This window comes from Monodon monoceros, unplaced genomic scaffold (genome assembly GCF_005190385.1).
Source record: "Monodon monoceros isolate NGI ecotype Baffin Bay Population unplaced genomic scaffold, NGI_Narwhal_1 Super_Scaffold_16, whole genome shotgun sequence".
Lineage (NCBI taxonomy): Eukaryota > Metazoa > Chordata > Mammalia > Artiodactyla > Monodontidae > Monodon > Monodon monoceros.
The window spans coordinates 65,508,006-65,535,622 of NW_021703772.1; the positions used below are offsets into that span (position 1 = coordinate 65,508,006).

Genomic DNA, 27,617 nt, shown 5'->3' on the forward strand with positions numbered 1-27,617 from the left:
GGGTTCAGATTTTATCTTATATTTGAGTGTAATTATCAATGCTTTGTTAAAAAAAGGACACTTAATAAACTAATGATAGAAGTTAGGGCTTCATTTTCATGTGTGATGAATATATTAAGTGCTTTTGAAGAGTTTTATGCAGTGCCTTTATTATAGATGAAAGTTTGTGTCTTTAAGAAAGAATAAATTACCAATCACCCTCTGCTGTGGGTATTAAGAGGACAGGTACAATGTCTTATTATCTTCATATCACTGGTGCCTTATATGTTGCCCAGAATATCAGCAGCTGTTCCTACCATTTACTAAGAATTTACAATACACCAGAACTTAAAAGCTTCACAGACATGAAGTGCTAGCTCTCAAGTTGTGAAATGGTAGATCAGGTATTTAGAATCCTATCTGTCCAACTCCAACGGTTATACTCTTTAAGTACCTTAATTCTCTAATTTTATGTTCAATAAATTATTAAATAAGTGAGCAATATTAAAAAAAATTTATTCAGACCTTGACATCTATGTGTTTCCTAGTAGGATTTTAGACTTTGCTAAAGAGACTCATTCTGCTACCCAAAATTTCATAGGCATATCTATTTTTCCCACCTGTAATTAACTCCTGGTTGTTTATAAACCTAGACAATCCTAAAGAAGTTTTTAATGAAAATGAAAATTGGGAATCTGAATTTAAAAATAGTAAACCAGTTCTTTTTTTTAAATTTCAAGGACAAGGTAACTTGATCTTGCCAAGTTGAGGCAGTAATATGATTTTCACATTAGCTCAGATGATCTCTGGTTCATGAAGTCCCCTGATTATTCTGACAGACATGTGACCACGCCCCCTCTTTACTCTCATGCTCTGCCATTTGTATTTCTCTGTATGCTACCTGTCACATCTTGCCTTGTATTAGAGTTATTGTGTTCTTATCACTTTTCTAGGAAGCTCCTTGAATGCAAAACTCGTGCCTCATTTATGTTCAAATTCCTTTCATTGCCTCTTATGCCATAGTTGCTCACTGCACAATTGTAGAATATAATGGCTGAACGAATTTTAAAAAGCACAGTGTATTGAGATTTAAGAAAACAATAGTTGTACTCAAAGGTGAGATATTAATTTTAAAACTAATTTTCAATGTAAAAGTGAACTTTATGTTAAATTATGTTTAATTTACTATACATAACTGGTATAGTAAAAGAGACCAGGAATATAAAAGGGCTTCTGAAAATAATAGATTCTGTTTGTTTTCTTGGGGGCTCTGCCACATACAAGAGCAAGATTACCCAAAGTTACATCTCCAGTTTGGTGAAAAATATTTATTACCAGAAGCTCCCTTATAAACTTATATAAAATTCAGAATGAACAACAAAAAGACCAAATTAGTGTCTTCTAGATAACACAAGGAATTTGTTTGCTAACCACAGAAAAATAAGACAAGGAGTTGAACTTGGTCTTTCTGATTTCCAAGCCAACTCCTTCGGTTGTTTTAATGTTTTGTTGTTATTGCTGTTTGTTTGTTTGGGTTTCAAATTTTTCAACTAAATACCAAAGACATGGAAAATGTCACTCATTATGCAATGGTTGCATAACATATTTCTTAAATGTTTGGTTCTATTCGTATTATTTCAAAAAATTGCCATGGATAGTAGCAAGCAAGTCCTTTAATTTATGTTCTTTTATTTTAGCTGGTATTGGTATTAACATCTAAAATAGGAAAATCATACTGAGTAGTAGGATTCTTTCAACTCTAATATTCCTTAAATTTATGAAAATATTTTTGAAAACTCATATTTTGGTACATTTGCTACTAAACCTGACAATAGCCAAGAAGTATTAAAATTCTCTCAGTGATATGATAAAAATCAAGGATAGCTAGTATCTATTTGGTTTGCATAAAATGCAATGTAATGAAAGAACTAAGTTGTATTTTAAAATACTTACAGTGGCCACAAGTTATTGTTACTGATTTGGATGTTGAAGGGATATGAAAAAGTGAAAACTGTATTTTGAAAGCTCTAAATAATACATGCTCATAAATGGCTCACTTCTTACTTTACTGATGAAATGGACAATGGACTTGGAGTTCATTGGCCAACATGACGTGAAGAGCTGCATCAATGGTATTGGAACCACATTGCTTGGGTCTGATGGCAGTGTTTCTTTAATATGACCCTACCACATGGAGAGGTAAATTGCAGATATTAACCTACTACATTGAAATTTTGGAGTCTCAATTCATACTGTTTTCTTTTTACTCCTGCAGACTTTCATAGTTTTGAACAAAGGGAAAGCAATCTTCCGTTTCAATGCCACACCTGCTTTGTACATCCTCTCTCCTTTCAGTCCTCTCAGAAGAATATCTATTAAGATTTTAGTACACTCATATCCTTTTTAAAATGCTTACTTACAATGGTTCTTTAAAATGCAGTTTTTAAAAATTTTTTTTTAAATATAGATTTTAGTCCTTTTGTACCTGAAAAGACTCTGGTTTACCAATCTCAATATAATTTGGTGTAGATCTGTAAGTAGATTGGGAGAATGGCAATTTTAGTATTTTAGGAAAAATTGCTTTTGTCTGTTACTCCCTTGTTCAAAGAGATTTTTTTTAAGTCTATAGACGTGCTTAGAATTTTTTTCTAAGGAAAAATTGTTAGCATTTCAACAAATGTCTTTATCAGATATTCAAAGTTCCTACCGTGGTCTTTTATCATATTCCTTGATTCTAAGCTACCGCATTCAGCATGCTTATCATGTGCACTATTCTGACGAATTGCATATTTATGACCATGAGTAACCCTCCAGATTGGACCAAGAATGTAGAGTAAGTGGGTTTAAGTACATTTTAATATAGTCTTAGTATGGTCATTTTTATCCTTTCCTTTTTATACCAGGAAGTTATTGCATCTATAAATATTGTGGTGTTTATCTTCCCATGTTACATAGTTGCTTTTCTTTCAATTATTTTTCTCTCCCCTACAATATTAACCTGCAAATACTACAATAGAGTAATACGTGCTACAGTCTTTTCTAGAAAAAAGACCTTATCAGATGCCCTGCTTTGTTCTTAGACATGCCACATATCTCTTGTCCTTGGGTATATTTCTGATAGGAACAATGCAGGAATTTTCTAAGCAGACCTAATACCTGTGTTCTTACTAATTTTTAAATACCTCTACTTTCTGAGAGTGTTTCTGATATGTACATTTTAAGATTTTCTGGAAGGACCTTTACTATAGTTTATTCTAATAGTTAGAATGGGTCCATAAACCAACAGCCATACTCCAATAGATACCGTCCTTTGGTTGATCAGAAAAAATTAATTATAAAGATTCACATGGTATTGTATTCTTTTCACACTTAATATCCCAATGGATTCTTGTGCCTAGGTACACTTTTACTGGAATATATACTTTTGAATCGCTTGTAAAAATCCTTGCAAGAGGCTTCTGTGTAGGAGAATTCACTTTCCTTCGTGACCCTTGGAACTGGCTTGATTTTATTGTCATTGTTTTTGCGTAAGTACTTTCAGTTTTTTGAAATGCCAAACTCAAGAAAGCCTCAGACAGCACAGTATTCCAGTAAGAACAGACTTTTGGGGTTTGACTTTTCCTGCATATAATGGTTGCATTTAAAGGATACTGTATGAAAGTTAGTCATCAAAAAAATATTAATATTTTTTCAGATAGAGCGTTTTCTACTCAAAAGTGTGTGACATCATTAAGATAGATGGTCTTCCTCCATGCTCAGTACTTGGATAGATAATATATGTGGTGCCAGTTAGGGTCACACTTTTTCCAAGTTCTTATTTAAAATCTGGTAAAACCTATAAGAAAAAACCCAGACATTTATTATAAGTACGGTGCTCTTTTTTTAAATTAACCTATATTATTCAAAAGCTAATAAGTATATTAAAATATAGAAATAAATCTTTTTATAAGGGCTGTCACTGCATACTAAACCTAACATTAATGCATTGTGTATGCATTACATAGGCATCCACAGTTTATTTTCAAGGGAAAAGTATCACATTAAGATATAATTTTAATTTATTCATATTGCTGCTCTTTTCCTAAATATATTTGTCAGAAACATTTCTTTATTTTTTAAATCTCAAACCTATATACAGTATTTTCCCTCTGTCATTTTGAATTGTAAAAGTAATACATGTTCATTGGAGGGATTTAGACAGTACAGAAGGGTCTTGAGATTTCTAGTCTCCAATTCCCGCACACCTGCCCCACCTCTTTGTCCTTCAGGCTGGCTCTTTTTGTGGTCATATAAGACTGCTGTAGTGCCACCCACCACCTGCTAAGACAACACTGTGTCAAAGAAGGCTGCATCTTCTCAGGGGTCTCCTGTTTTAAATTTATGTGCCATAAACTTTACCATTTTTAAAGTATAAAATTCAGTGTTTTGTAGTATGTTCACAAAGTTGTGCAACAATCATCACTTTCTAATTCCAGAATATTTTCGTCACCCCAGAGAGCAGTCACTTCCATTCCCTTCTCCCCCCGCCCCAGTCCCTGGAAACCACTCAACTGTGTTCTGTCTCTGTGGATTTGCCTATTCTAGACATTTCACGTGAATGGAATCATACAATATATGACCTTTTTGTGTCTGGCTTCTTTGAATTAGCATACAGTTGTCTAGGTTTGCTGCTGGTATTTTATAGAATATTAAATATCTATATTACCATAATATTGAAGTTTAGTAATTGAAGCATTTAATTGTTTAGTTAGGCATTTATGTGTATGAAACCATTTTAATAATACGTTTGTATTTTGCTCACATCAAATGACTCAAATCAAATCAAATTAAATTAGTAATGATAGAAGCAAAAGACTTGCAGAACTGTAAATTTAAATAAGTTCCAAGCGTAAGAAACACCTTGACTAAAGGCACAGGTAAGTATCATAGACTCTATCTAAATTCTGAATAACTCTGATTTAATTCTACAGGTATTTAACAGAATTTGTAAATCTAGGCAATGTTTCAGCTCTTCGAACTTTCAGAGTGTTGAGAGCTTTGAAAACTATTTCTGTAATCCCAGGTAAGAAGTAATTGGTGTGAAGCATTAGGCCACTCATAACTCCAACTATTTTGGGAGTTCTTTGTTTGTGTGTGTGTGTTGTTACCGTGTTTGTGTATAAACTCCCCTATTACAGATATGTGACAGAGTTTGTGGACCTGGGCAATGTCTCAGCGTTGAGAACATTCAGAGTTCTCCGAGCTTTGAAAACAATTTCAGTCATTCCAGGTGAGAGTGGGGTTAAACACCGGGGCTGACTTTGATCTTTTGAAGGAAAAACAAGAAAAACTTTCTCTTACGCAATTTTAATTAAATTTGATCTCTTACGTTTTTCACAATCGTTATTAAAAGTCAGCCTTTGAGTTTAATCAGTTGCATGAGTCTTAGGCGATGAAGATGGCCGTTTGGTTCACATCTCAACTTGAAATTTTCCCTCCTGTCTAACAGTTCATTTTCCATTTTGCTTATCCAGGAATGAAAATTTCAATTTGTTTTATTGCTTTTCATATGGTTAAGAAAAGAGATACAGAATATCAGCATGGGGAGGATTGCATGACATAATGTTTTTTTCTTTCCTCAACAAACCATTTCTTAACTGAAAATTAGTAAGTTGTCACTGTGCTGCAATTCAGCCTCTTTTCTGTTTTGGTGTCGTTATAAAGAGATGTTTTGTCTGACGAACATTCACTGAATTGACACTTTTTAAAAATTATTTTTTCAAGTGAGTGTGGATATGGTTTGAGCAACCAAATTATTCATTTTGACAGTTTGGTTATTCTCTGGAAATATTTAAAGTTTTTAATCACTTGCTGTAATATACAGAAACAAAATATATAAAACAGCAAGTCCACCCTTTTGAGCTGGTAGACTTTTTTCCATCTAGGTTATTTAAGATCATTGGTTTGATAAAATGCATGCATTTCTAGGAAAGCTTGTGTTTTATTTTCGTTTCTCATTCAGAGGCTTTATTTCATTTTGAACACCTATTTCTCCTCGTATTCAGGCCTAAAGACCATCGTAGGGGCCCTGATCCAGTCTGTGAAGAAGCTTTCTGATGTCATGATCCTGACTGTGTTCTGTCTGAGCGTGTTTGCACTGATTGGACTGCAGCTCTTTATGGGCAACCTGAAGCAAAAATGTGTGCGGACTCTGCTTGAAAATAATGAAACAATAGAAAGCATATTGAATACTCTCGATGAAGAAGACTATGGAAGTAAGAATGCCCTTGTAGTTATTAATAGGTTGAAATAGGGCTAAGAGCATTGTTCTCTTCTGGCAATGAAATGTTGCTTTCATTTTAATTATTTCAAAATCACTCAAATATAGAGAAAGCTGCTGCAATGTGAATTTGGATCATGTTATATTTTCATAAATTTCCCTGGATCTAAGCTTTCTAGCGGTTCTGGTATTAAGAACATGGGATAGTTCCATAATTCTCAATTTCTGTAAGATAAAAAAGAATAAGTTTGCTCTAGAAAAATAAATTTAGCTATGAATTAATGATATTGACCCTTAAATTTCATAAGTTATATATTTATATACTGTAGTTTTATTGAGTAATTTATACTTACGTTTATTTTATAGTATAATTTATTATATAGTAATATAATTATATTTTTACCCTTGTATTTTTCTTATAACTATAACATTGTACAGTCATGTTAATCATGTTATAATGATATTATCACATATTAAAATGTTTGTCTCAATAGTATTTCTAAAGATTTGTATAAGCAGAACAGTTAATTCAGCTTTATCAGCACTATCCTCATACTATAACCAATGATGAGTTTTACAGCTCTTTCTAATGGCTTCCCTCAATCTAGCTCATGACCATCATAGTTTAATTCATCAGAACTAGTTCTGTAGATACCATTTACGATGATCTGTACGCACAGTCTCAGAAGTCTACTTAATTCACAAGTGTATTTTAGAGTATCTTACAGAAAGCATAAACGGCATGTTTTCTAAATAGTTATCCCCTAACACAGTTTCTCTCACCAGAGCTGATGAGTTTGGGTGAGAATGAAATCTAGCAAGATTGTAATTTCTGTCTAACACCTGCAGTGTGTCTGTAAGATGTTGCCCACGTGAACCCATAAACCTTAATAATTAGATCCAGAGGTAAGGTGGACATGCAAGTGCCTTTGATAGAAGGAGATCAGGGAGTAAAGGTCAGGTGTTAATTCTCCTTAAATAATAAAGAGTCATATACATCATTTTTTTTTTTTACTTTACTCAATGTGTTTTTTCCTACTCACTGAGTAATATAAAGGCAAATAAAACCTAGCTAATATAGTAAAAGACTGTAAATAAAGAAAACTGAAAAAAAGGAAGCCTAAAACAAGAAAACTGAAGGGTTTCAAAGTAAAATTTTTAATGTATATATTTTTTACTACCAGCATTTGATGAGGAATGTAGCATATTTTCCTTTGCTTTTCTTTATTTTTTCAGCTTCTGATTTTTATTAATATGATCTTAAATTTTATTTCTAGTTTCCAAAGGATTTTATTTCTTAATTTATATACCATGCAAGTTATAGAGCTTACAGGTAATTGCTGACATTTGTACTCTGTTTTATGAATCAGTTTACAGCACTTACTTAAACTTGACTTTTTTTTAACTAGGATCATTACCAGTCCTTTTATTCTGAATCTTGGCCTCATTCCTGAGTTCATACTTTGAGTGATTTTTTTTTTTTTTTTTTAACTTTCTGGAATTGCTTCAAGCAATTTTTTTCAAAAGGAGTAGAAAAAGCTCTTGGATTTTGCAGTGTATCTTCATATTGGGTTTACACATGAGTGAATGACAGCTTAGCTAACAATGAAATTTTATACCACAATCTTCTCCCTCAACTCTATATATTATTCTTGATTTTCTTCTGAAATATAGTTTCACAGCAGAGATGATTGTGTTCAGTCCGAGTTTGGTTTCCTACCTGTTTTCTGTGTCATAGAAGCCCAATCTCACTGCAATATTTATTCAAGTATTCATCACATGGGTTTATTGAGTGCTTCCCTGAGCTAAGCATTGTACAAGTTTCTGGACCTGTAGCAGTGAGTATGATAACCTCAGCCTCTGCATCCACAGAGCTTATCTTCTAGGGAGAATGAAAGAGTAAAAGGAGGAGAACAGACAAATAAAAAATATTGCAAGTTATAACAAATGCTATGTGAAGAAAATAAATCTCAGGGGCTGAGATACCAACTAAATGAGAAGCCCTCTCTGAGGAGGTGGCATTTAAGCAGAGATCTCAAGGATAATAAGAAGCCATAAAATAGTGTAAGTGTAAATGGGAGCTGTTCCTTGAATTAGAAGGAAGAGCTTGTGGAAAAGCCCTGAGACAAGAAAGAGTATCATGTGTTTAAGGAATGGGAAAATAGCAGTGTGGTTAGACTTTAGCAAAGGAGAGGCAGAATGGCAACAGAGAAGGTTAGAGAAAAAAGCAGGGGTCATATCATGAAGAATGTCTTAGCCCATGGAAAGGAATTTGGATTTTATTTTAAATGCAGTGGTTTTAATCACTTTACCATATGGGGAGCTGATTGGGTAAGAGTAGATGGTAGATTAGAATAAGGAAGACCAGTTAGGATGATGTTTCTATCATTCCAAACAAGACAAGGTTGTGGTTTCATCTAGAGTGGCGGCAGAAAGTGAAAAATGTGAGTTCAAAATGACACCTATAGAACCCACTGATGAATTAGAGAGGAGAGAAGGGCTTGGGGAATCTCATCTACGTTTCTGGCACAGTAACTGGATAGGTGGCAATGGGAAGTGAGGGAAGAGCGGGCAGGTTTGTAGGAGAAAGTCACTATTAACCAGTTAAAATTGAGATGTCATTGGGATATCCAAGTGGAGATAGGAAGTAGACAATTGGAGATTTAAGCATAGAGATCAGAGGAAATGCCTAGTTTGGAGATATACACTTCGAAGTAATCAGCAAAGGGAAAAGATATGTACACACATATACATCCTTCTGAAAATCCTCATGTTTATAAGTAGGTAGACAATGGGAAACCTGGTGTTTAAAGCAAATTTGGTGTTTAGAAGATGCTCATCTCCACAACCCTAATGTCTAGAAGGCAGGTAGAGAGGAGGACCCCAAAAAATATGCAGAGAAAGAGTGGCCAGTAAAGCAAGAAGCAAAGATATAAGTAGGAAAATCAAGAGAAAAAAGTATGTTGAGAAAAGGGAGTGCTTGTGTTGAATGACGCTGCAAGATCAAGGATTAAGATCAAGATCAAGGATGATGAGGATAGAGAAATGTATATTAGCTTAAACAACATGGAAGTCATTAGAGAATTTCATGAGCAAATTTTACTAGAGCGGTAGGACACAAGGTTGGATGAAGGTGGTGACGGGTGAATAAGATGTCAGAAGGAAGAGAAGACAGTATGTGTAGACAATTCTTCCAAGAAATTTGGCTGTAAGGGAATCAGAATAACAGGGGCAATGGCCGGCATTTTTTTAAAAGATGGATTTTGATAGGGATATTTTTCTAGTGCTTGAATGAGTAGTAAAATATGGATTAATAATTCAGGAGAGCGGGGGAGAGCAAGTCCTTGAGAAAGTGGGAGAGCGAAGGGGAGAGACATCTCCACCATAGAAGCAGGAGGAAAGATGGAAGAGCAGGCTCCAGCGTAATCAGAGGAGGATTAAGTCAAGCCCAGTGGCTTTTATTTCCACGGAAAAATGTGAGATGGGATCATTGGCTGGGAGTGCAAAAGAGGAATTCTTCTCTTGGTATTACATTTTCCCTTTACATGTTAACCTTAAATTCTCTTGAGGCTAATTATCCTAATAATTTACTGTTTATTTGTTTGGGAATTATTTTCAAGTGTTCTACAAGACCAGAGTGAGCTACTCCCATTGCTTCACCTTTCACCATTCGTGTATTGAATTGACTATGTTAGCCCTGCAACATGCCCGTACAGGCAGCTTTAGAGCCTACTTTTATAAAGCAGCTCCTCAGTGATTGGTAAATGTGAACTGGTATTTCTTTAAAGGATAACTCTAAAGTAATCCTTCCATAATAAAAATATCTCAGAGGTTTATGTATAAAACGTTGCATGATCACCTCCTCCATCCTCATTCTGCCATGCCTACCCTCCCCAAGGCACAGGATTTTCTGCAAAAATGAACACTGAGAGTTTTCACCCCAAACTAAGAGGCCTTATTGGTTTATTTGTGTCTTCTAATATTTGTATCTTCTACATAAGACCAAACGATGGCATATAAGTCAGTTAGTCTTATCTGAAGTTGTTTAATAAGAGCTGCTGCTCTTTTAGCATTGATGTAGAAAGTGTGGGTCACTGTGTTAACTGTTTTACATGCCATAGCCTATTAGTACTAATTCAACAGCTCTACAAAGTAGGTGTTCTTATCCACATTTTACAGATGCAGAAGCTAAATCTTAAAGTGATAAAGTAATTCACCTACATAGGAAGGGGTAGAAACAATATTCAAATCCAAGTACATCTGACTTCAAAGTCTTCGTTCTGCTGTTACTCCAGAGCCTCCTAGAAATTACATCTTTATTTATTTTGACTTGAGCCAGATAGGAAGTTGGGCTCTTATTAAAAAAATTCTTTTTGTCCTTTATACCTTTACTGTATAGGTTTGGATCAGCCCCCTGTATTAAGAATAAGTCATTATAGTAAATAAAGGAAGAGTTATGAGTTCCTTTACACCTGAAAATGGGCACAGAGGGTACCATGAAAGGGGAAAATGTACATTTATTTCAGTTCTGTATCCTCAACATCCAGAACTTAGTAAGTCCTAAATAGATGTTGATGGGTGAGTAAACAATGAGAGAATTTCAGAAAATAAATTTCCTTCACTTACAGTGTTGCCTTGCCAACTGTACCCCTTCTGGAATACTTGGGGCTGAGCTGGGGGCTCTTTTCCTTCTCTTTCCCTCCCCTTCCCCAGCTCCACTTTCTCTCTGGGTTAACTCATCAGGTCCCATGGCCTGACGATGACGCCCATCTTTGTATCTCCATAGTTGATACCTTCACTGACCTCAAGACTCATATCAATCCAGTCACTTACTTGACAAATATAATTTAATACCTAATAATCATCTCACGTGGAGCACAGCTAAAACGGAGCTCCTGGTTGTCCTTCAGGCCATTCTGTGCCCCACTCTTCCTTATCCCAGTAACTGGTACCACTCTTGACCAGCTGATACATCCTTGTGTCTCCTCTCTTCCACATACCCCACATGCACTCCGTCAACACATCCCGTCCACTTGATTCTATCCCCTTCTCTCCGTATCCATGGCTACTCTGAATCGTAGCCATGTCACCTGTCACTGTAGTCACTTAGCTTGTATCCCTGCTTCTACACTTGCCCTGCTTCCACACTTGCCCTCCTATAGTCCATAGTCCACAAAGCAGCCACAGCAACATTCAGAAATGTTAATTATTGTCTCACATCTCTACTTCCTACTTCTATTACTTCCTATCACACTTACAATCCAAACTCCTTTCCATGGCATGCAAAGCCTTGCTACGTGGCCCCGGCCTACCTCTGACACCACAATCCTCCCCACTCACTGCACTATAACTGGGCTGGCCATTTTGCTTTTTTGTTTCCATATACCAACTTCATTTCTACCTTGGGGTTTTGCTCTTTGCTCTTCACGCTGTCAGGATGTCTCACGAGGGTCCTCGAATGGCTGGCTTCTCTGTAGCATTTAGGTTCCAGCTCGAATGTCATCTCTTTAGAAAAGACTTCCCTGACCACATTTTGTCACATTATCTTAATTTATTTTCTTTAGGGCATTTATCCCTATGTGAAAATACCTTGTATATTTACTTATTTACTTGTTAAGTGTCTTTCTCCATTCCCAACCTCCACCCTTACCTAAACATAAAGAAAGCTTCATAAAATTGATGATCTTATTTATTTATGTTTGTCATCATATTCACTGCCTGGCCCATAAGAGGTTATCGACAAATATTTGAAGGAAAATATATAAGAATACAATAAATAAATGAATGCCTATTGCCTGGCACTGGGCCTGAATATGTTTGTAAATATATCTATATTAATTAACTGACCTGCTGTGTCACTCTTAAAGCTTACACTCCATAATGTTATATTGTTCAATTTCTTCCTGAACAGAATATTTTTATTACTTGGAGGGATCCAAAGATGCTCTCCTTTGTGGTTTCAGCACCGATTCAGGGTACGTAATATTTGTTTTCAGTTTAGTCCAAAGGCTGGGGGAAAAAAGAAAAATCAAACTCAATTAGTTTGCTAATAAGAACCTTTGATTCTATATTATTTTCATATATTTCATGGCATTTTTTGACTCATTCTGTCCCACAGTGAGTCCAGAGTTTAAAACTTTCATGGTTAATGCATACCATACATTTGAAAGCAATACTTTGAGGTAGTGCTTGAATTAAAACAAGATACAAATCATATACATCCTAAGAAAGTAGAAAAAAATTACTTCCAAAAAACCCCACCAAAAGTTGGATGGATAGTTTCCAGCATTTCTTCTTTCTGGGAAGAAGAGTGACAAAATCAACTTTTCTTTCCATCCCCAAATTATACTCATTCTCCCATCGAGTATGGTTCATAGGTGACAGAATGCAGTGACAGTTTGGCCACTCTAAACAAAAGGATCCCATGGACTGGGGTAAAGATATTTTAAGAATGTCGTATTTATGTAAGTACCCATTTTGTTCTTTCTCCCACACACCGACTTTATTTCTGCTGCAGGGCCTTTGTTCTTGCACTGCCCCCTGCCCAGGAGGAGGCTCTGGGTACAATAGGAACATAAAAACAAACAAGATAAGGTTGCTGCTCCTAAAGACACCTCAGAACACTGTGTTTATTTGACATCATGGATACCAATCCACTAACTTTAAAGAGAAAAAAAGTCTTAAACTAGAAATCTCTATGTACTTACACAATTGTTATCTATTGACTGTTCTTGATTCTAATTCACCTCAAGAATAATTTGGGGAGACAATTTTATTCGAGGCCTATATGTCAATCTTTATGGGTACAAGAACTACTATATGACATCTGGTGAAAGTTTCCAAGTCTTAATGATTGATGTTGATACTAATAGCAGCTACCATTTATTAAATGCTTTCTATGTGCAGGAACTAGGCTAGGTAATTTGCATACATTATCTTCTTTAAACTTAATAACAGTCCTAACCTTTGGAGGTTGAAGGAAAATATATAAGAATATATATATATATTTATATATATAAGAATATATATATATAATATATTATTTATATATAATATATATTGTGATATATATTTATATATAAATAATATATAATATATTTATATATATTATATATATATAAATATATATATATATATTTCCTTCAACTCTTAACCTTTGGAGGTAGGTATTATTATCTTGTCTCACAGAAAGAAGGAACCCGGCCTTGGGGAATTTAAGTAATTTGACAAAGTCAACAACTAGTAAAAAGTAAGGATGGGATTCAAACCCAGTTCTTGCTGACTCCAAATAATGTGTTCTTAATCATTATTCAATATTGTCCCCCTGGAAAGGAAACCTTGAGTTTCTGACTTCTCTGTAGTACCCTTTAGCTTGCATCCTGAAGGTACTCTGACTTGTGATATCCTTTTTCACATGTAGTCAGTGTCCAGAAGGGTACACCTGTGTGAAGGTTGGCAAGAACCCTGATTATGGCTACACGAGCTTCGATACTTTCAGTTGGGCCTTCTTAGCCTTGTTTCGGCTAATGACCCAGGATTACTGGGAAAACCTTTACCAACAGGTGAGTGCCAAGAGAAACATTCATTGCATTCATTGCACAAAAATCTGATGTATGTTCCCTACCAGCCTTATATATGAGATGTTTTATTCAATTTAGAATGGAGAAAACTCTATTGTCTTAGTACTAAAATAGACATGTTCTATTTCCAGCACTATTAGAATGGATAGTTCTTAAATCATAAATTATTTTCTTACTCTTCTGGGCTTTTTGATCTCTAGATCTCTTTCCCCCTTTCTGAATATAGCATCCCACGGGGTCCTAGGTAAATAGCAAGAAATATACTGTAATGTTCTCTCACAGCACTCCTACACACGCTATGCTTTCCACACTTGCCTCCCTGCCTGCAGTGCCCTAAACACCAGGCTCTCCTGTGCTCACTGTTCTTTATTTTGTGCACTCCCATGTACAGTTGTTCTGGACTGAATAGTATCTCCCCCATATTCATATGTTGAAGTCCTAACTCCCGGTACCTTAGAATGACTATATTTAGAGTTAGGGCCTTTAAAGTGGTAACTAAAATGAGGCTATTAGGGTGGGTCCTAAACCTATCTGATGTCCTTATAAGAAGGAAACATTAGGACATGAGTAGAGATACACACACACACAGAGAAAATACCTTGTGAGGACTCAGTGAGAAGGTAGCCATCCACAAGCCAAGGGGAGAGACCACAGGAGAAACCAAACCTGCCAATACTTTAATCTTGGATTTCAATCCCCTAGGACTGAGAAAATAAATTTCTGTTGTTTAAGTTACCCAATTTATAGCATTTTGTTATGGCAGCCTGAGCAAACTAATATGAGAATGGAAGACTCAATTCATGTCTCTGAGTTTTTCTCTCTCAACTCACTTGTTCCTTCTTCTACACTTCCATGCCCTTTGTTCTTCAGTTTATAGCATCCATCTCTTGTACTGGAATTCTTCATTCATGTGAACATCTCCTCTCTAACTTACATGTGATCCTCTTGGGATTGTGGCTCTATCTTTTCACCTATATGTTATCAGTACCCAACCCCAAGAGGAAGGAGATCAAAAATGATTATTCTATATTATAAAAAATAATGAATCACTTCTCAAATTGCTACAGATTCTTCTTTTGGCCTGTTTTATGTCTGTTTAATTTCTGAGAATATTATAAATGAATGTAGAAATTATATAAAAATCTTACTTCACAGGAAAAAAAAGAAATACAAGTGACTTTTTAAGTATGCAAAAAGATACTCACCTTTACTGCAAATTAAAACTGGAGTGACATATAACTTTTCACCTGTCGGAATGACCAAAATCAAAAAGTTGATCAAAGGAGAGATACTGTCTGACTAGATGTGGGGAGGTAGACTTTCTCACACATTTCTGGGAACCACTGGAGAAGATATCATGGCAATTTCTATGAAAATTAAAATGAATATACCTGTTGACCTAAGAATTCCACTACAAAGAATTTATCCAAAAGAAGAAATCAGTAACAACAGTAACTGATAGAAAAGGCAATTGAGTTACCATGCATCAGCGATAGAATAAAGAGACTTATTTTTCATTTAATATCTGTTTGTACCATTTGAATTTTTTACCATGTATTACATTTAAAAATTTTTAATAAATGTTGATTTAAAATACATAAAAGATGAATGCATAAATTCATATAATAAGGCTATCTACCTTGTGTTAACATAATCATTAATACTTCTTAAAGATATAATTTTATCAGTAAATGATACTATGGAAATTGTCTAGTCCTATAATTTGAAAATGAGTAAAGCAGCTAGTTTTTGAGTAATTTTCAGATTCAGGGAGAAAAAATCCAGGGTTATTATTATGCTTACTAATAGTCAAGAATCAAACTTAATTTCAGTACAAGCTTAATTAATTGCTATATCTTTTGTACTGAAAAAGTGTGTATTTTAATACTGATTGTTTTCGATGAAGATACAATTTTATTCCTTTATATTTTTGATAACATGAGAGTATACAGAGCTGTACGATTTACATACCTAATATGCCATTCAAGTTGAAATGATTTACCAAAAAAACCCTTTGTATTATTAAAATAATAATTACCATTTTTCCCTAGACACTGCGTGCTGCTGGGAAAACCTACATGATCTTCTTTGTTGTGGTGATTTTCCTGGGATCCTTTTATCTAATAAACTTGATCCTGGCAGTGGTTGCCATGGCCTATGAAGAACAGAACCAGGCAAACATCGAAGAAGCTAGGCAGAAAGAGTTAGAATTTCAACAGATGTTAGATCGACTTAAAAAAGAGCAAGAGGAAGCTGAGGTATTGTTATTTGATTTAAAATTCTTCCTAGAAGTAGAAAAGCAGCAGAAACAGCAGAAGCCCTGTGGCCTATGCTCAGCCTTCCCCGGGGAGATTTTCCTTCCTGGTTTCCTTTCATTTTTATAAATGAAAACTGAATTTTCATTCTGGTGTGGTCAAAGGAAGCAATTCTGGATTGAGTTAGAACTGACATCTGCCCCATTCCACCTTCCCACATAATCAGCTCACTCCAGCAAGGAGAATGTTCTAAACTCTTCCTCCTAAACCTGTTACTCACAATTCCTCTGTGTGCATGGCATTATACAAAGTCCCAGAACGTATATGATGTACTTCCCCAGAGTAACAATTGTACACAAATGTTTAGGGAAAATTATTTGATGTTAAAGTTAGATACTCTGTGGGGTAGAAAGCAAAATGTTCATCCGTTTTGGTTAATGTTGCAAGGATTTTAAGATAACGTGTGAGATGTTAAGAAAATCATACTTACGATTGTGGCCACAAATTCTTGAGGATTTCTCCTTACTCCTCCCTCCAAAGGGGTATTTCAGTGGAAAAGTTTGAGGAGGCTTGTACTAAGAGAACCAAAATTTCAAATATTCCACACGTGTTTGATGATTTGACTTAGCAAATCTCTTCAAGCAATCTAACCTATTTGGGGGAGGGTAGTAATCTGTGATGCGGAGAAACTTTGAAGCAGAAAGATGTTCAGGACAGTATTTTAATAATATTAAAAATCAGAAAGCATTTAAATTTCCAAAAATTAGAAAATGGTTAAGAGGACTATGATATGTTTGTGTCGTGGAGTATTATTTGGCCATAAAATGATGTGTTTTAAGAATATTATGACAGGAAAAGGTATTAATATAACAATATATTAAGTTGTAGAATACAAAATAGAATATAGGATACAAACAATTTAAAAATTATATATATAAAGAGTGGAAGAAATGTTAACACCAATTATTGCTAGGATGTAGGTTTCTTTATTTTCCAAATTTTTACAAGGATTATTTTATTTTAATAATAAAAATTTAATTTTTATAAAAGGGGTAGCACTAGGCTATCCCAGGAATTTCCTAGAGAACCCCTAAAAGGCTCTTGCATTTTCTTGAGATATTATTCTGTAATAATTCATTTTATTTGCAAACAATTCATTCTTCATTAAAGTATAGCTGTACCTGAATTTATTGATAATATTGAGTTAATTACCCGAACAAGATATACAAATGAATTATCACATGGTTTATGTGTTTTATGACCCAGAATTACCTAAAATTAAAACTTTTACATGGTTTATGTGTTTTATGACCCAGAATTACCTAAAATTAAAACTTTTACGTATGCAATTTAAAATTCCACATATACTACTTAAATTGCTTTACTATATAGTAATAGTATGTAATAGTTTAATTCCAAGGCACAGTATGGCTTTATTACAATGCAGGAGAAGCAATAAGCATATATTTTGTAAGCTCTCTATTCAGAGTGCAAAGAAAACGACATTGCTTCCCTTACAAGGGACGTGATTACATGAACAGTGTAACTGAATTTGTAGTAAACAGGTGCCCCATAATAGGGTTTCCCAGACTTTGGAAATGACTCACTGTGTGTGTAACCTCTTGGTGCAACAGGCAATAGCAATGGCAGCAGCTGAATATACAAGCATTGAGAGAAGCCGGATAATGGGCCTCTCCGAGAGTTCTTCCGAAACATCCAAAATGAGCTCTAAAAGTGCTAAAGAAAGAAGAAACAGAAGAAAGAAAAATAATCAAAAGAAACTCTCCATTGGGGAAGAAAAGGGAGATGATGAGAAATTGTCCAAATCGGAATCCGAGGAGAGCATCAGGAGAAAAAGTTTCCACCTTGGTGTTGAAGGTCATAGGCGAGCACGTGAAAAGAGATTTTCTACCCCTAACCAGGTACCACTGACACCGTCACATGCATATCACCAGAGGTGGCATCATAGAGCAAAGTGTTCTGAGGGAAGGGACCTCAGGAGAGGAGTGAATTGTTGTAGCCACTGACTACAGAACAAGACCCACATCTTGTCAATGCCATGGACTGGCTTCACCTCAGTCCTACCTTTCTCAACCTTCATGTACCCTCAGTCCCCCATGATTGTTTACTCTCACCTACATGCCCTATATTTTCATTCCTTTATTACTTGTTACACATGGTTTCCTCTAAGTGGGATGATTTTCTTCCTTGTTTGCCTCCTGGCATAGGACCACCCATTCTTTATCCATTAGCTTAGGTGCCACCCATCCACAAAGATTCCTCTGTCCTCTCCACTCTTCCCAATCTGCTCTTCAGTTACCCACGCAGAATTCCTATCCTTTTTATCTACATCATCATTTAAAATTTCTATCTTTTACTACTTAAGTCTGTAAGACCCTTCCAGATACATACAAAATAAAAGTCCCTGCCTTCAAAGATTTCATAATCTGGTTGGGGAGACAGAACTTGAATACATGTGATATCAATAAAAAGAAATATGACAAGAGCAGTCCAAGCTAGTTTTAAGGTAATGACCCTGTCATACCCATTTTCCATTATTCACTATGCCTACCACCTTGTCCTGTATATAGCAAGCACTAATGTTTATTCAATTAGATACTTCCATAGAATATGCAGTTTCATTTAAACCTGTACAGAGCCTCCTGCCCTCAAGCCAGTGGTCTCAGTGGTAGTTATGGGAAATGAACTTCTGTTTTGGGGTGCTTCAGCAGATACGTGTCATCTCTTACTTTTTCTGCAGTCACCACTCAGCATTCATGGCTCCTTGTTTTCTGCAAGGCGAAGCAGCAGAACAAGTCTTTTTAGTTTCAAAGGTCGAGGAAAAGATATTGGATCTGAGACTGAATTTGCTGACGACGAGCGTAGCATCTTCGGGGACAACGAGAGCAGAAGGGGCTCACTGTTCGTGCCCCACAGACCTCGGGAGCGGCGCAGCAGTAATATCAGCCAAGCCAGTAGGTCCTCCCCAGGGCTGCCGGTGAACAGGAAGATGCACAGCGCCGTGGACTGCAATGGTGTGGTCTCCTTGGTGGATGGACCCTCAGCCCTCATGCTCCCCAATGGACAGCTTCTGCCAGAGGTGATAATAGATAAGGCAACTTCTGATGACAGTGTAAGGACGTTTTAAATACCTCAGGCATGGCTCGGCCCTTACTCTTGCATCCATCAGTCTCTCTGCTGGAGGTGCCTTCTCTCTGGTCCTGTGAATGCCTCTGCATCTTGCAATACCTTTTATGTTAGAAACACACCTTTAACTGATTAACATATTCCTCATACTATTGTTATAGGTATCTAAGGTACTTATCTACTGTTACTGTACTTGATTATGAATCATCCCCTTAGAAAACAATTTATAAAAGATCTATATATCAGCACAAAGTGCATTGATAATGCTGATCTTATTAGTTGATAATAGGTCCCATGTCTCTAAGGAAATTTGGATTATTTGTCACATACTGCTATTTTTTTCAAGTCACTACTTAATATATACCTTATTGCAAGGATCTTATTTGAGTTGTTAATAATCAATAATAGTAATAATAACAGCAGACACATTAGTATTTACAACAGCCCTATGAGGTGATATATTATTATCCCTGTTTTACAAATGGGGAAACTGAGGCACAGGGAAATAAAGCAGTTTGTGCAAGGTCACTCAGCTAATAAATGGTAGTCCTAAAGTTCAAACAGAGACCCTCTATTTCAAAGCTTGTGCTTTTAACCACCATACTTCCTCTCCAATGTGTGGTAGGCTTCTTGGAAATAATTTAGAATAACTGTGCTTTTTCCCATACATAAATGAAACTTACTGTTTTCGTTAAAAAACAACAAAACTCTTTTATCTGGAATCTATGAATAAAAACATAATATCCAAAACACATACAGAAATGCAAACGTATATATATAAAGACAAAAACAAAACACCTTTCCAAAACAACAGTTTCAAGAGTTTAGGAATCATTGAGTGGTTTGAGAAAAGGGTGTGATGAGGCTTGAAAGTCTTTCTGGTTTATGGAGTATCTAGGTAACCTCTTAAGGCCACTCACTATGTTACACTGCATTACTCAGTATCAGCAAGGCTTTGACTTTGAACTTGGGCTACCTGTTCATAAATTCACAGTTGCAGACAATGTAGTATTTCAAGTGAGAATAAAGTTCCATCAGACCCATGACCACACACATATTTTCGTTTGGTTTGAAAGAATGCATGTGCTTTTAGGTCACCTGTGACCTCTATGCTTGCACAATACAGCTTCAGCCCTCTGTGAAGGTATTTATCCTTATCAAACAAGCATGTTAAATTTCCATAGAATCAGATCTTTGTTGTGTTTTGCTTTTCAACAATGTGTATTACCTGTAAAAGATTATATAATGTGTATCAGATTTGGAGATTAGTTCCTATTTTTAAATGAAATGTTTCATTTAATACTTTATTTTTACCCACAGAAAAATCAGTAGCACTCTAAATCCTGAAACTAAAACTACAAAACTTGAGTAATTGGTGGATACTTTAAGATTCAGTAGAAATGCAAAACATAATAGTGTGGAATAATGTACAGTTTAGATGAAAAAATTGCATGAGAAATAATATAAACTTGACACCTGAGACATGTCTACATGGAGAACAAATTATTTAATCAACACAGCTGATTGTTTGGGGGAAAAAGAAATCTCTGCTTCTGGAAAGTCAGTAAATTAGAGAGTATATCAGAGAAAACATGGTTATAGAAAGATCTCTATATAAAGCCACCTGCAGATATGTGTGTGTGTCTTTGCACATACACATACCTGCATACATACACACATACATATATTTTTGCCTGCTTGTCAATGTTTTAATATATACACAAATATAACTATATCTAAACAACTGTACAACTTTACAACTCTAGATCTGTATATCTATATATGTGTAGAATGGTGTGTGCGTGTGTATACACATGTACATACATACCACACACAACTAGATAGATAGATGATAAATGTAGACTTGTATAGTTGTTTGTATGTATATATATGTGTGTGAGCATGTGTGTGTGTGTGTATTGTTGGCCTGCACTGAACTGGCATAGTGTTTTAACTTTGAATTAGTTGCTAAGATTTAGAAATAAGACATCTTCACATAAAAATGGGTATACCTGGTAAGACTGAGCTCATATTCCTGCATAGCAGCAATCCTTTAGAGCTGGAGAGTGGTCACCTCTTTTAGATGGAGCTTATATTCTCCATTTTGCTACAGTTTCCATCAGTCTTAATTGTCCTTTTCCAACTGAGTCATTTATCCTCATAGCCTCAGAGCAGTTCATGAGATCTTCCTTGGCAGTGAGAAACAGTCATTACAGTGGCCTCTGTTATTGCTGAACTTTAACAAAGAATAACTACAGAAATTTAATTTAACCTAGAAATCTAGGTTCTACCCCTTTACACACACGCCACTTACAACAATTGTTTAGCTGTTTACACGTAGGATTCTTACATAGTAAAACTATCTGAATAAATTGGAAACCCTGAAAGATAGATAATGATAGTGAATTTAACAATGAAAGCAGCTCATTTTATTTTTTATTTCCTAAGTACTAATTCATTTAATACTCATAGCAAGATTGTAAGGCAAGTGCTATGATAATCCCCATTTTACCAATGATGAAATGGAGACAGAGAGGTTAAGTAACTCTCCTATGATACACAGCCTGTAAGTAGCAGAGCCATGATTCAAATCAACAATCTAGACTCTACTTTTAATTATTCACTACAACTATGTGAGCAAGATTTTATTTTCTACCTACAATTTATTAGAATTCCATTCTTAAAATTGTAATTAATCATCTTTTTTTTTTTTTTCAGGGTACAAACAATCAAATACACAAGAAAAGACATTCCAGTTCTTACCTCCTTTCTGAGGATATGTTGAATGATCCCAATCTCAGACAAAGGGCAATGAGTAGGGCAAGCATATTAACAAACACTGTAGAAGGTACGGAATAATATTCTCTTTACCATACAGATTTTTAACAAAATTCAGGTAAGTCCTAGTCAGCCTTAAATAGATATAGCAAGTTCTTAGAAAGAATTCAAAGGATATAAAATGGTTATAAACAATGGTAAGGCTAACCAATGGACACTAAAGGAATTGTCTTTATGTGCTTAAAAAGTGGATAAAGTTATTTGTGATTAAAGACAGGCTTTGGAAAAAAAAAAAAAAAAAGACAGGCTTTGGGTGATATGCCTTTCAAAGATAGATAGCTTTATGGTACTAAATGAAGAAAGGGAGGTTAACCCAGGCCTGTGTGGTTCTCTCACTATGTATTCTTCGAAACTTTACCTAGTCTCTTGGAATTGATCATCTTTCTAAAATGTGAGAAAATAATACAAACTTCCAGGTGTTTATACATTGCTGCCTCTGAGCAGCTTCTATAAAATTGCAAAATGGTAATATGTGACATGACATCTGTTAAGATTGTGATCCAAAGGAATTAGAGAAAGCAGTTCAGAGAATATGATGTGAATAGTAGTGGTCGGTCAAAGGGTGGCAATTTAAAAAATGTGTTGGCTCCCACCTTCTCTCCCCACAATGTGCCCCAGGTCTTACCTTGTCCACGGGCTACCACCTCATCCCCCGACATACCCATGATGGGCCCAGTCAAAGTTTTCACCCACCTCCTAAGTTTATGATGAGAACTAAATGGGCTAATGGTGTTTAGTGCCTATTGCATGAGTCACTCTATAAATTATTTCCAGTCTCTTGGTTCTGGGATCGTTTTCACCTGTGAACTAGCGAGAGCTTTTCCTGGAGAGAGTAGAAGTGTGTTATTGTTGTAATGGGTTAAGGACACAGGGGAAAGTATGTATACTGGTATACATACATTTATCTTAAAAATATACATATCTCCATTAAGAAAACATCATTTCTCTTGTTTACTGTCATATGTTAAGTATATGTTTCTCTCAGAGATATCCATATCTGCTCTCATTCATTAATTTCACTGCCTTCTCCTTGGTTGATCTAGTAAATGAATGTGTGATCTAAGATTTTTATGTAACATGCTATGCTTTCATAGAAACAGTACTGTTAAATTTGCAAAGTCTAAACAGAAGACTTGTTTCAGTGTTAAAGTATACTGCTGATTTGTATCTGGTGAGGAATAAAAAGTATACAATATGCAAATGATTGACTTGGTGTTCTCTGTTGTTTTTTCTCCCAGAACTCGAGGAGTCCAGACAAAAATGTCCACCTTGGTGGTACAGATTTGCACACACATTCTTGATCTGGAATTGCTCTCCATATTGGATAAAATTCAAAAGACTTATCTATTTTATTGTAATGGATCCTTTTGTAGATCTTGCTATTACCATTTGCATAGTTTTAAACACTCTGTTCATGGCTATGGAACATCACCCAATGACTGATGAATTCAAAAACGTGCTCACTGTGGGAAATTTGGTAAGTCTCTTAATGTGAGTTATGTTCCCAGAGCTGCTCTCTTTGTTTGTCATGATTGTCGTTTCTTTTTTTGAAGTCAGATGGATATTTAGTTAGGTAATTAGGCATCTCCAGAATTCACAGTATGAATCATTGTACAGAGTCAAGTTTCTGGTGATAGTTACTATTTTTAAATAATTTTGCAGTAATATTGAGGCCTATAAATAACAATACTATTTCCATAACGAGTCACATCTTGGGAGTTGATAGTGTGTTCTGTTTTTCTGCTGGCATGTCTCTTAGCAGCAACACTTTGAAAATTTGATACTTCCTTACCCATTTTATAATTACACTGCAGCTTCCTTGTGAGTACATACCCTACATGTTTTCAGAAAAGCTATGGATACTTTGTTTTGACATAATAGGTAAAGAATCTAGACCTTTGGAGGCCCAAAGTCCTGAGTTTGAATCCTGGTTTTGCCTCTTACTCGTTATATGACCTTGGGAAAATGTTTTAATATCTATAATCTTTAATTTTCTCATTTATATAATTATAATACTTTATAAAATAATAATAATTCTTTAATATAATGATAATAATATTTTATATATCATATTATTGAAAGGAATAAAAACTTTCTACTTATCATCCTGGCATATAGTAAGTACTCAACAAATCAAACCTATTGTCATCATCACCATCTTTCAATGAATCAGCAGAAACAAGCCTTAAGAACAAGAATATTTAGAAACCAGAATGATTAAACTAGACACAGAAGACATAAGGGCAGACTAGAAGGATTCTGGTAGGAAAGTTGATGCTCTTTAATGTGGAGTGTTGATCACACTCAAGTTAATTAATGCCTTACGGCAAATAGAAAGTGCTAGTTTCCAACAATCTGCATGAACCAGGCAGAAGTACTATTTCACAGCCAAAAGGTCCCAACTTATGACTCTTCATAAATCATAAAAAACTCTGGATGTCTTTGCAAATGTCTGTATAAGATAATTTTACCTTTGCCGTGGTCCCAAACCAATCGATCTTTGAAGTCAAAGAGTGTTTCTGAGTTGATCGTCTCTCTAAAATTTCTTATGAATATTCCCAGTCAGGATGTTTAAAACTCATGTGCTCTAAGTTAGCATTCTTCTTTCTTTCTATTCCTCACTGGAAAAAGGCAGGACTGTCTAGTTTCTAATTGTTGGTAGAGGTCCAGATTATGAAAATCAGTACCTTCTTACTGAGTTGGCTGCATCACTGTGAATCCAAAAAAGACTCACCATGTTTCTTGTCTATAACTACAATCCCAAGTCTGGGTGGTCCCTGCTAGTCTTCCTGATGCTGCATTATTTTAAAAATGACTCACGCAGTTATAGAGCTAACTATTTCCCTTTGAACCTTCTTTGCTCAGTGTCTTTGAATCAAATTGTACCCGAATGATTCATAAGTCTTTCACTGTTGCCTTTTTAAATGAGTCCTTTGATGCCATGTCATGAATTAATGATGTTTTGTGATGCACTTTTGTGTCAAAGCTTTGGCAGTCTTACTTTACCTGCTACTGTATCAATTAAATACTTTTTCCTTTACTGATAAATCTTTAAAGAGTGAGTCAATTTGTTCCTTATTACCCTAAGAGTAGTCAGACCAGAAAAAAAGCCTGGTTCAAAATTTTTGTATCAGTCTGTTTCCTTTATATTATCTTCCAGAATAACTTTTTGACCCACAAAACTTGTTTTGCAAAGATTGCCTGTGTTAATTTTCTAAGGTTTTATTTATCTGAAATTTTAGTATGCTTTTCTATGATGCTATCTAAAGGTGATGAGAGCTGATAGGTGAGTTAGAGCTTCATAACCCTTCGATGCTTGTATTAGAGCTATAGGACTAGTGATACTTGGTTTGTAGGATTGAATGAAATAATAATATGTTTATAAAGTATCTAGCACATTGTCTGAAACACAGTAAATGCTAAACATATAGTCATTATTATCGTTAGCTTGATTCCATACCTTCTAATAATACTAGAAAAATATTATATTTTTTCATGTAGGTCTTTACTGGCATCTTTGCAGCTGAAATGGTTTTAAAACTAATTGCCATGGATCCATATGAGTACTTCCAAGTAGGATGGAATATTTTTGACAGTCTTATTGTGACTTTAAGCTTAGTGGAGCTTTTTCTAGCAGATGTGGAAGGATTGTCAGTTCTACGATCATTCAGACTGGTAAATATAGACCAACCTTACCATTATATTCTATATATAAAGGGGTGTTTCTTTGGTTTTGCATTATTATTATTTAAAACTTTTGGAGGTTTGAATCAAAAGACAAGATTAGGTCTCAATATCTAGTAAAATAAAGCCCATTCAGTAACATGTACTTAGAGCTCAAAATCACAGAGATATCTTAATTTTAGGATCTTGAAGACATATTCAGTTGTATGCTAGTATAATGGTAGGGCAATGATTTATATCGCAATAAGCTTATGGTTTATAGAATTTCAACCATTATAATATGTTCAGTACTTTGTGTATTTGATAATTAAAGATTATACCCTCAAAATTGTTCTCTGATATCAAAAATATTAAAAAGTAAAGACTTTCTAATGCTTTTTTCCTCTAACATGTTAGGCTTTCTCCCTATGTCAGCATGAAAAAAATTATGAAAGTATCAGAAAATAGAATTAAGGATAAATTTTCAATTTAAAGGATATCTGATAGAGGTTCTATAACAATCCTGAACTAAAATTACAGTTCCTTCAAAATTTGTGTGGTAATTATATGGTGGCAAGTATAACAAAATAACAGGAATATTGAGAGTAGATCAAAATGAAAAGTAGAAATAATCGATTTTAGCTAGGTAATAATGACAATATTTTAGAACTAAATTTTGGAACAAAATTCAAGATTGGAAACGTTGAGAACTTTTTCATAAAAATTAATATTAAGCTTTGTGTTGACTTTTAGCTCCGAGTTTTCAAGTTGGCAAAATCTTGGCCAACACTGAACATGCTGATCAAGATCATTGGTAACTCAGTGGGGGCTCTGGGTAACCTCACCTTGGTGTTGGCCATCATCGTCTTCATTTTTGCCGTGGTCGGCATGCAGCTCTTTGGTAAGAGCTACAAAGAATGTGTCTGCAAGATCAATGAAGACTGCACACTCCCACGCTGGCACATGAATGACTTCTTCCACTCCTTCCTGATTGTGTTCCGAGTGCTGTGTGGAGAGTGGATAGAGACCATGTGGGACTGCATGGAGGTCGCCGGTCAAGCCATGTGCCTTATTGTTTACATGATGGTCATGGTCATTGGAAACCTGGTGGTATGTAATCTGATGTTCATACATTTAAAATTCTCCATAGAAAATTTTACATGATGATATGATCAGTTACTTTTATAATTATAGGATTAATTAGATCTAAAACTGTTAATTATAATGGAATATTGACTATTTTAATTCAGTGAAGAACAGAAAAGAAAATGAAATATTGTCTACATTTCTGTGCCAGATAACCTATATTTATATTTTTCACAATATTTATTTTAATGGAAAGTTTTCTATTTTATTCTTTCATTTTGATAGTGATGTCATATGAATTACATCTGTGGTTTTCATGTCTCTTAAGTGTTGATTCCAATGTGAAGCTATACTAGTAAATAGAATATGATTAAATTAACAATAACAAAAATGAAGTTATAGTGGAACAAGGCAAATGGAAGGACTAGTCCTGCTCTGTTAAAGTCACATATAAGACTAGCACCTATAACAAGTATCAGCAAGCAATATGGCCCATGGGCCAAATCCCACACACTGCTTGTTTTTGCATGGCCCTGCAAAACTGAAATGTTTTTTACATTTTTAAATTGTTAAAAAAAAAATAAAGAAAAATCTTTTTTGGCACATGGAAATTATATGAAATTCAAATTTCAGTTTCCATAAGCAAAATTTATTGAAACACGGACATGCTCATTTATTTACATATTGTCTTTGGCTGTTTTACTCTACACAGACAGGTCTGAGTAGTGTCCATAGAGATTCTTTGTCCTACAAAACCTAAATAATTTATTATCGGGCCCTTTTACAGAAAAAGTTTGCCCACCACTGCTC

General features: G+C 35.0%; 1 protein-coding gene across 3 annotated transcripts in view; it reads left to right on the plus strand.

Moving 5' to 3' along the window:
- The window catches only part of SCN9A (sodium voltage-gated channel alpha subunit 9), a 148,237-nt gene that overhangs the window by 67,098 nt on the left and 53,522 nt on the right, over positions 1-27,617 (plus strand). Inside the window, exons 3-16 of one of the 3 annotated variants that reach the window (XM_029225298.1) lie at positions 2,255-2,373; positions 2,723-2,812; positions 3,378-3,506; positions 4,950-5,041; positions 6,024-6,233; positions 12,150-12,213; positions 13,659-13,800; positions 15,870-16,076; positions 17,708-17,995; positions 18,835-19,206; positions 21,939-22,068; positions 23,297-23,535; positions 25,560-25,733; positions 26,475-26,831. In XM_029225298.1, the coding sequence (XP_029081131.1) occupies positions 2,255-2,373; positions 2,723-2,812; positions 3,378-3,506; positions 4,950-5,041; positions 6,024-6,233; positions 12,150-12,213; positions 13,659-13,800; positions 15,870-16,076; positions 17,708-17,995; positions 18,835-19,206; positions 21,939-22,068; positions 23,297-23,535; positions 25,560-25,733; positions 26,475-26,831 (2,613 nt within the window). The remainder of the gene's footprint in view (positions 1-2,254; positions 2,374-2,722; positions 2,813-3,377; positions 3,507-4,949; positions 5,042-6,023; positions 6,234-12,149; positions 12,214-13,658; positions 13,801-15,869; positions 16,077-17,707; positions 17,996-18,834; positions 19,207-21,938; positions 22,069-23,296; positions 23,536-25,559; positions 25,734-26,474; positions 26,832-27,617) is intronic. The other 2 variants (XM_029225299.1, XM_029225300.1) reach the window with 2 other exon arrangements.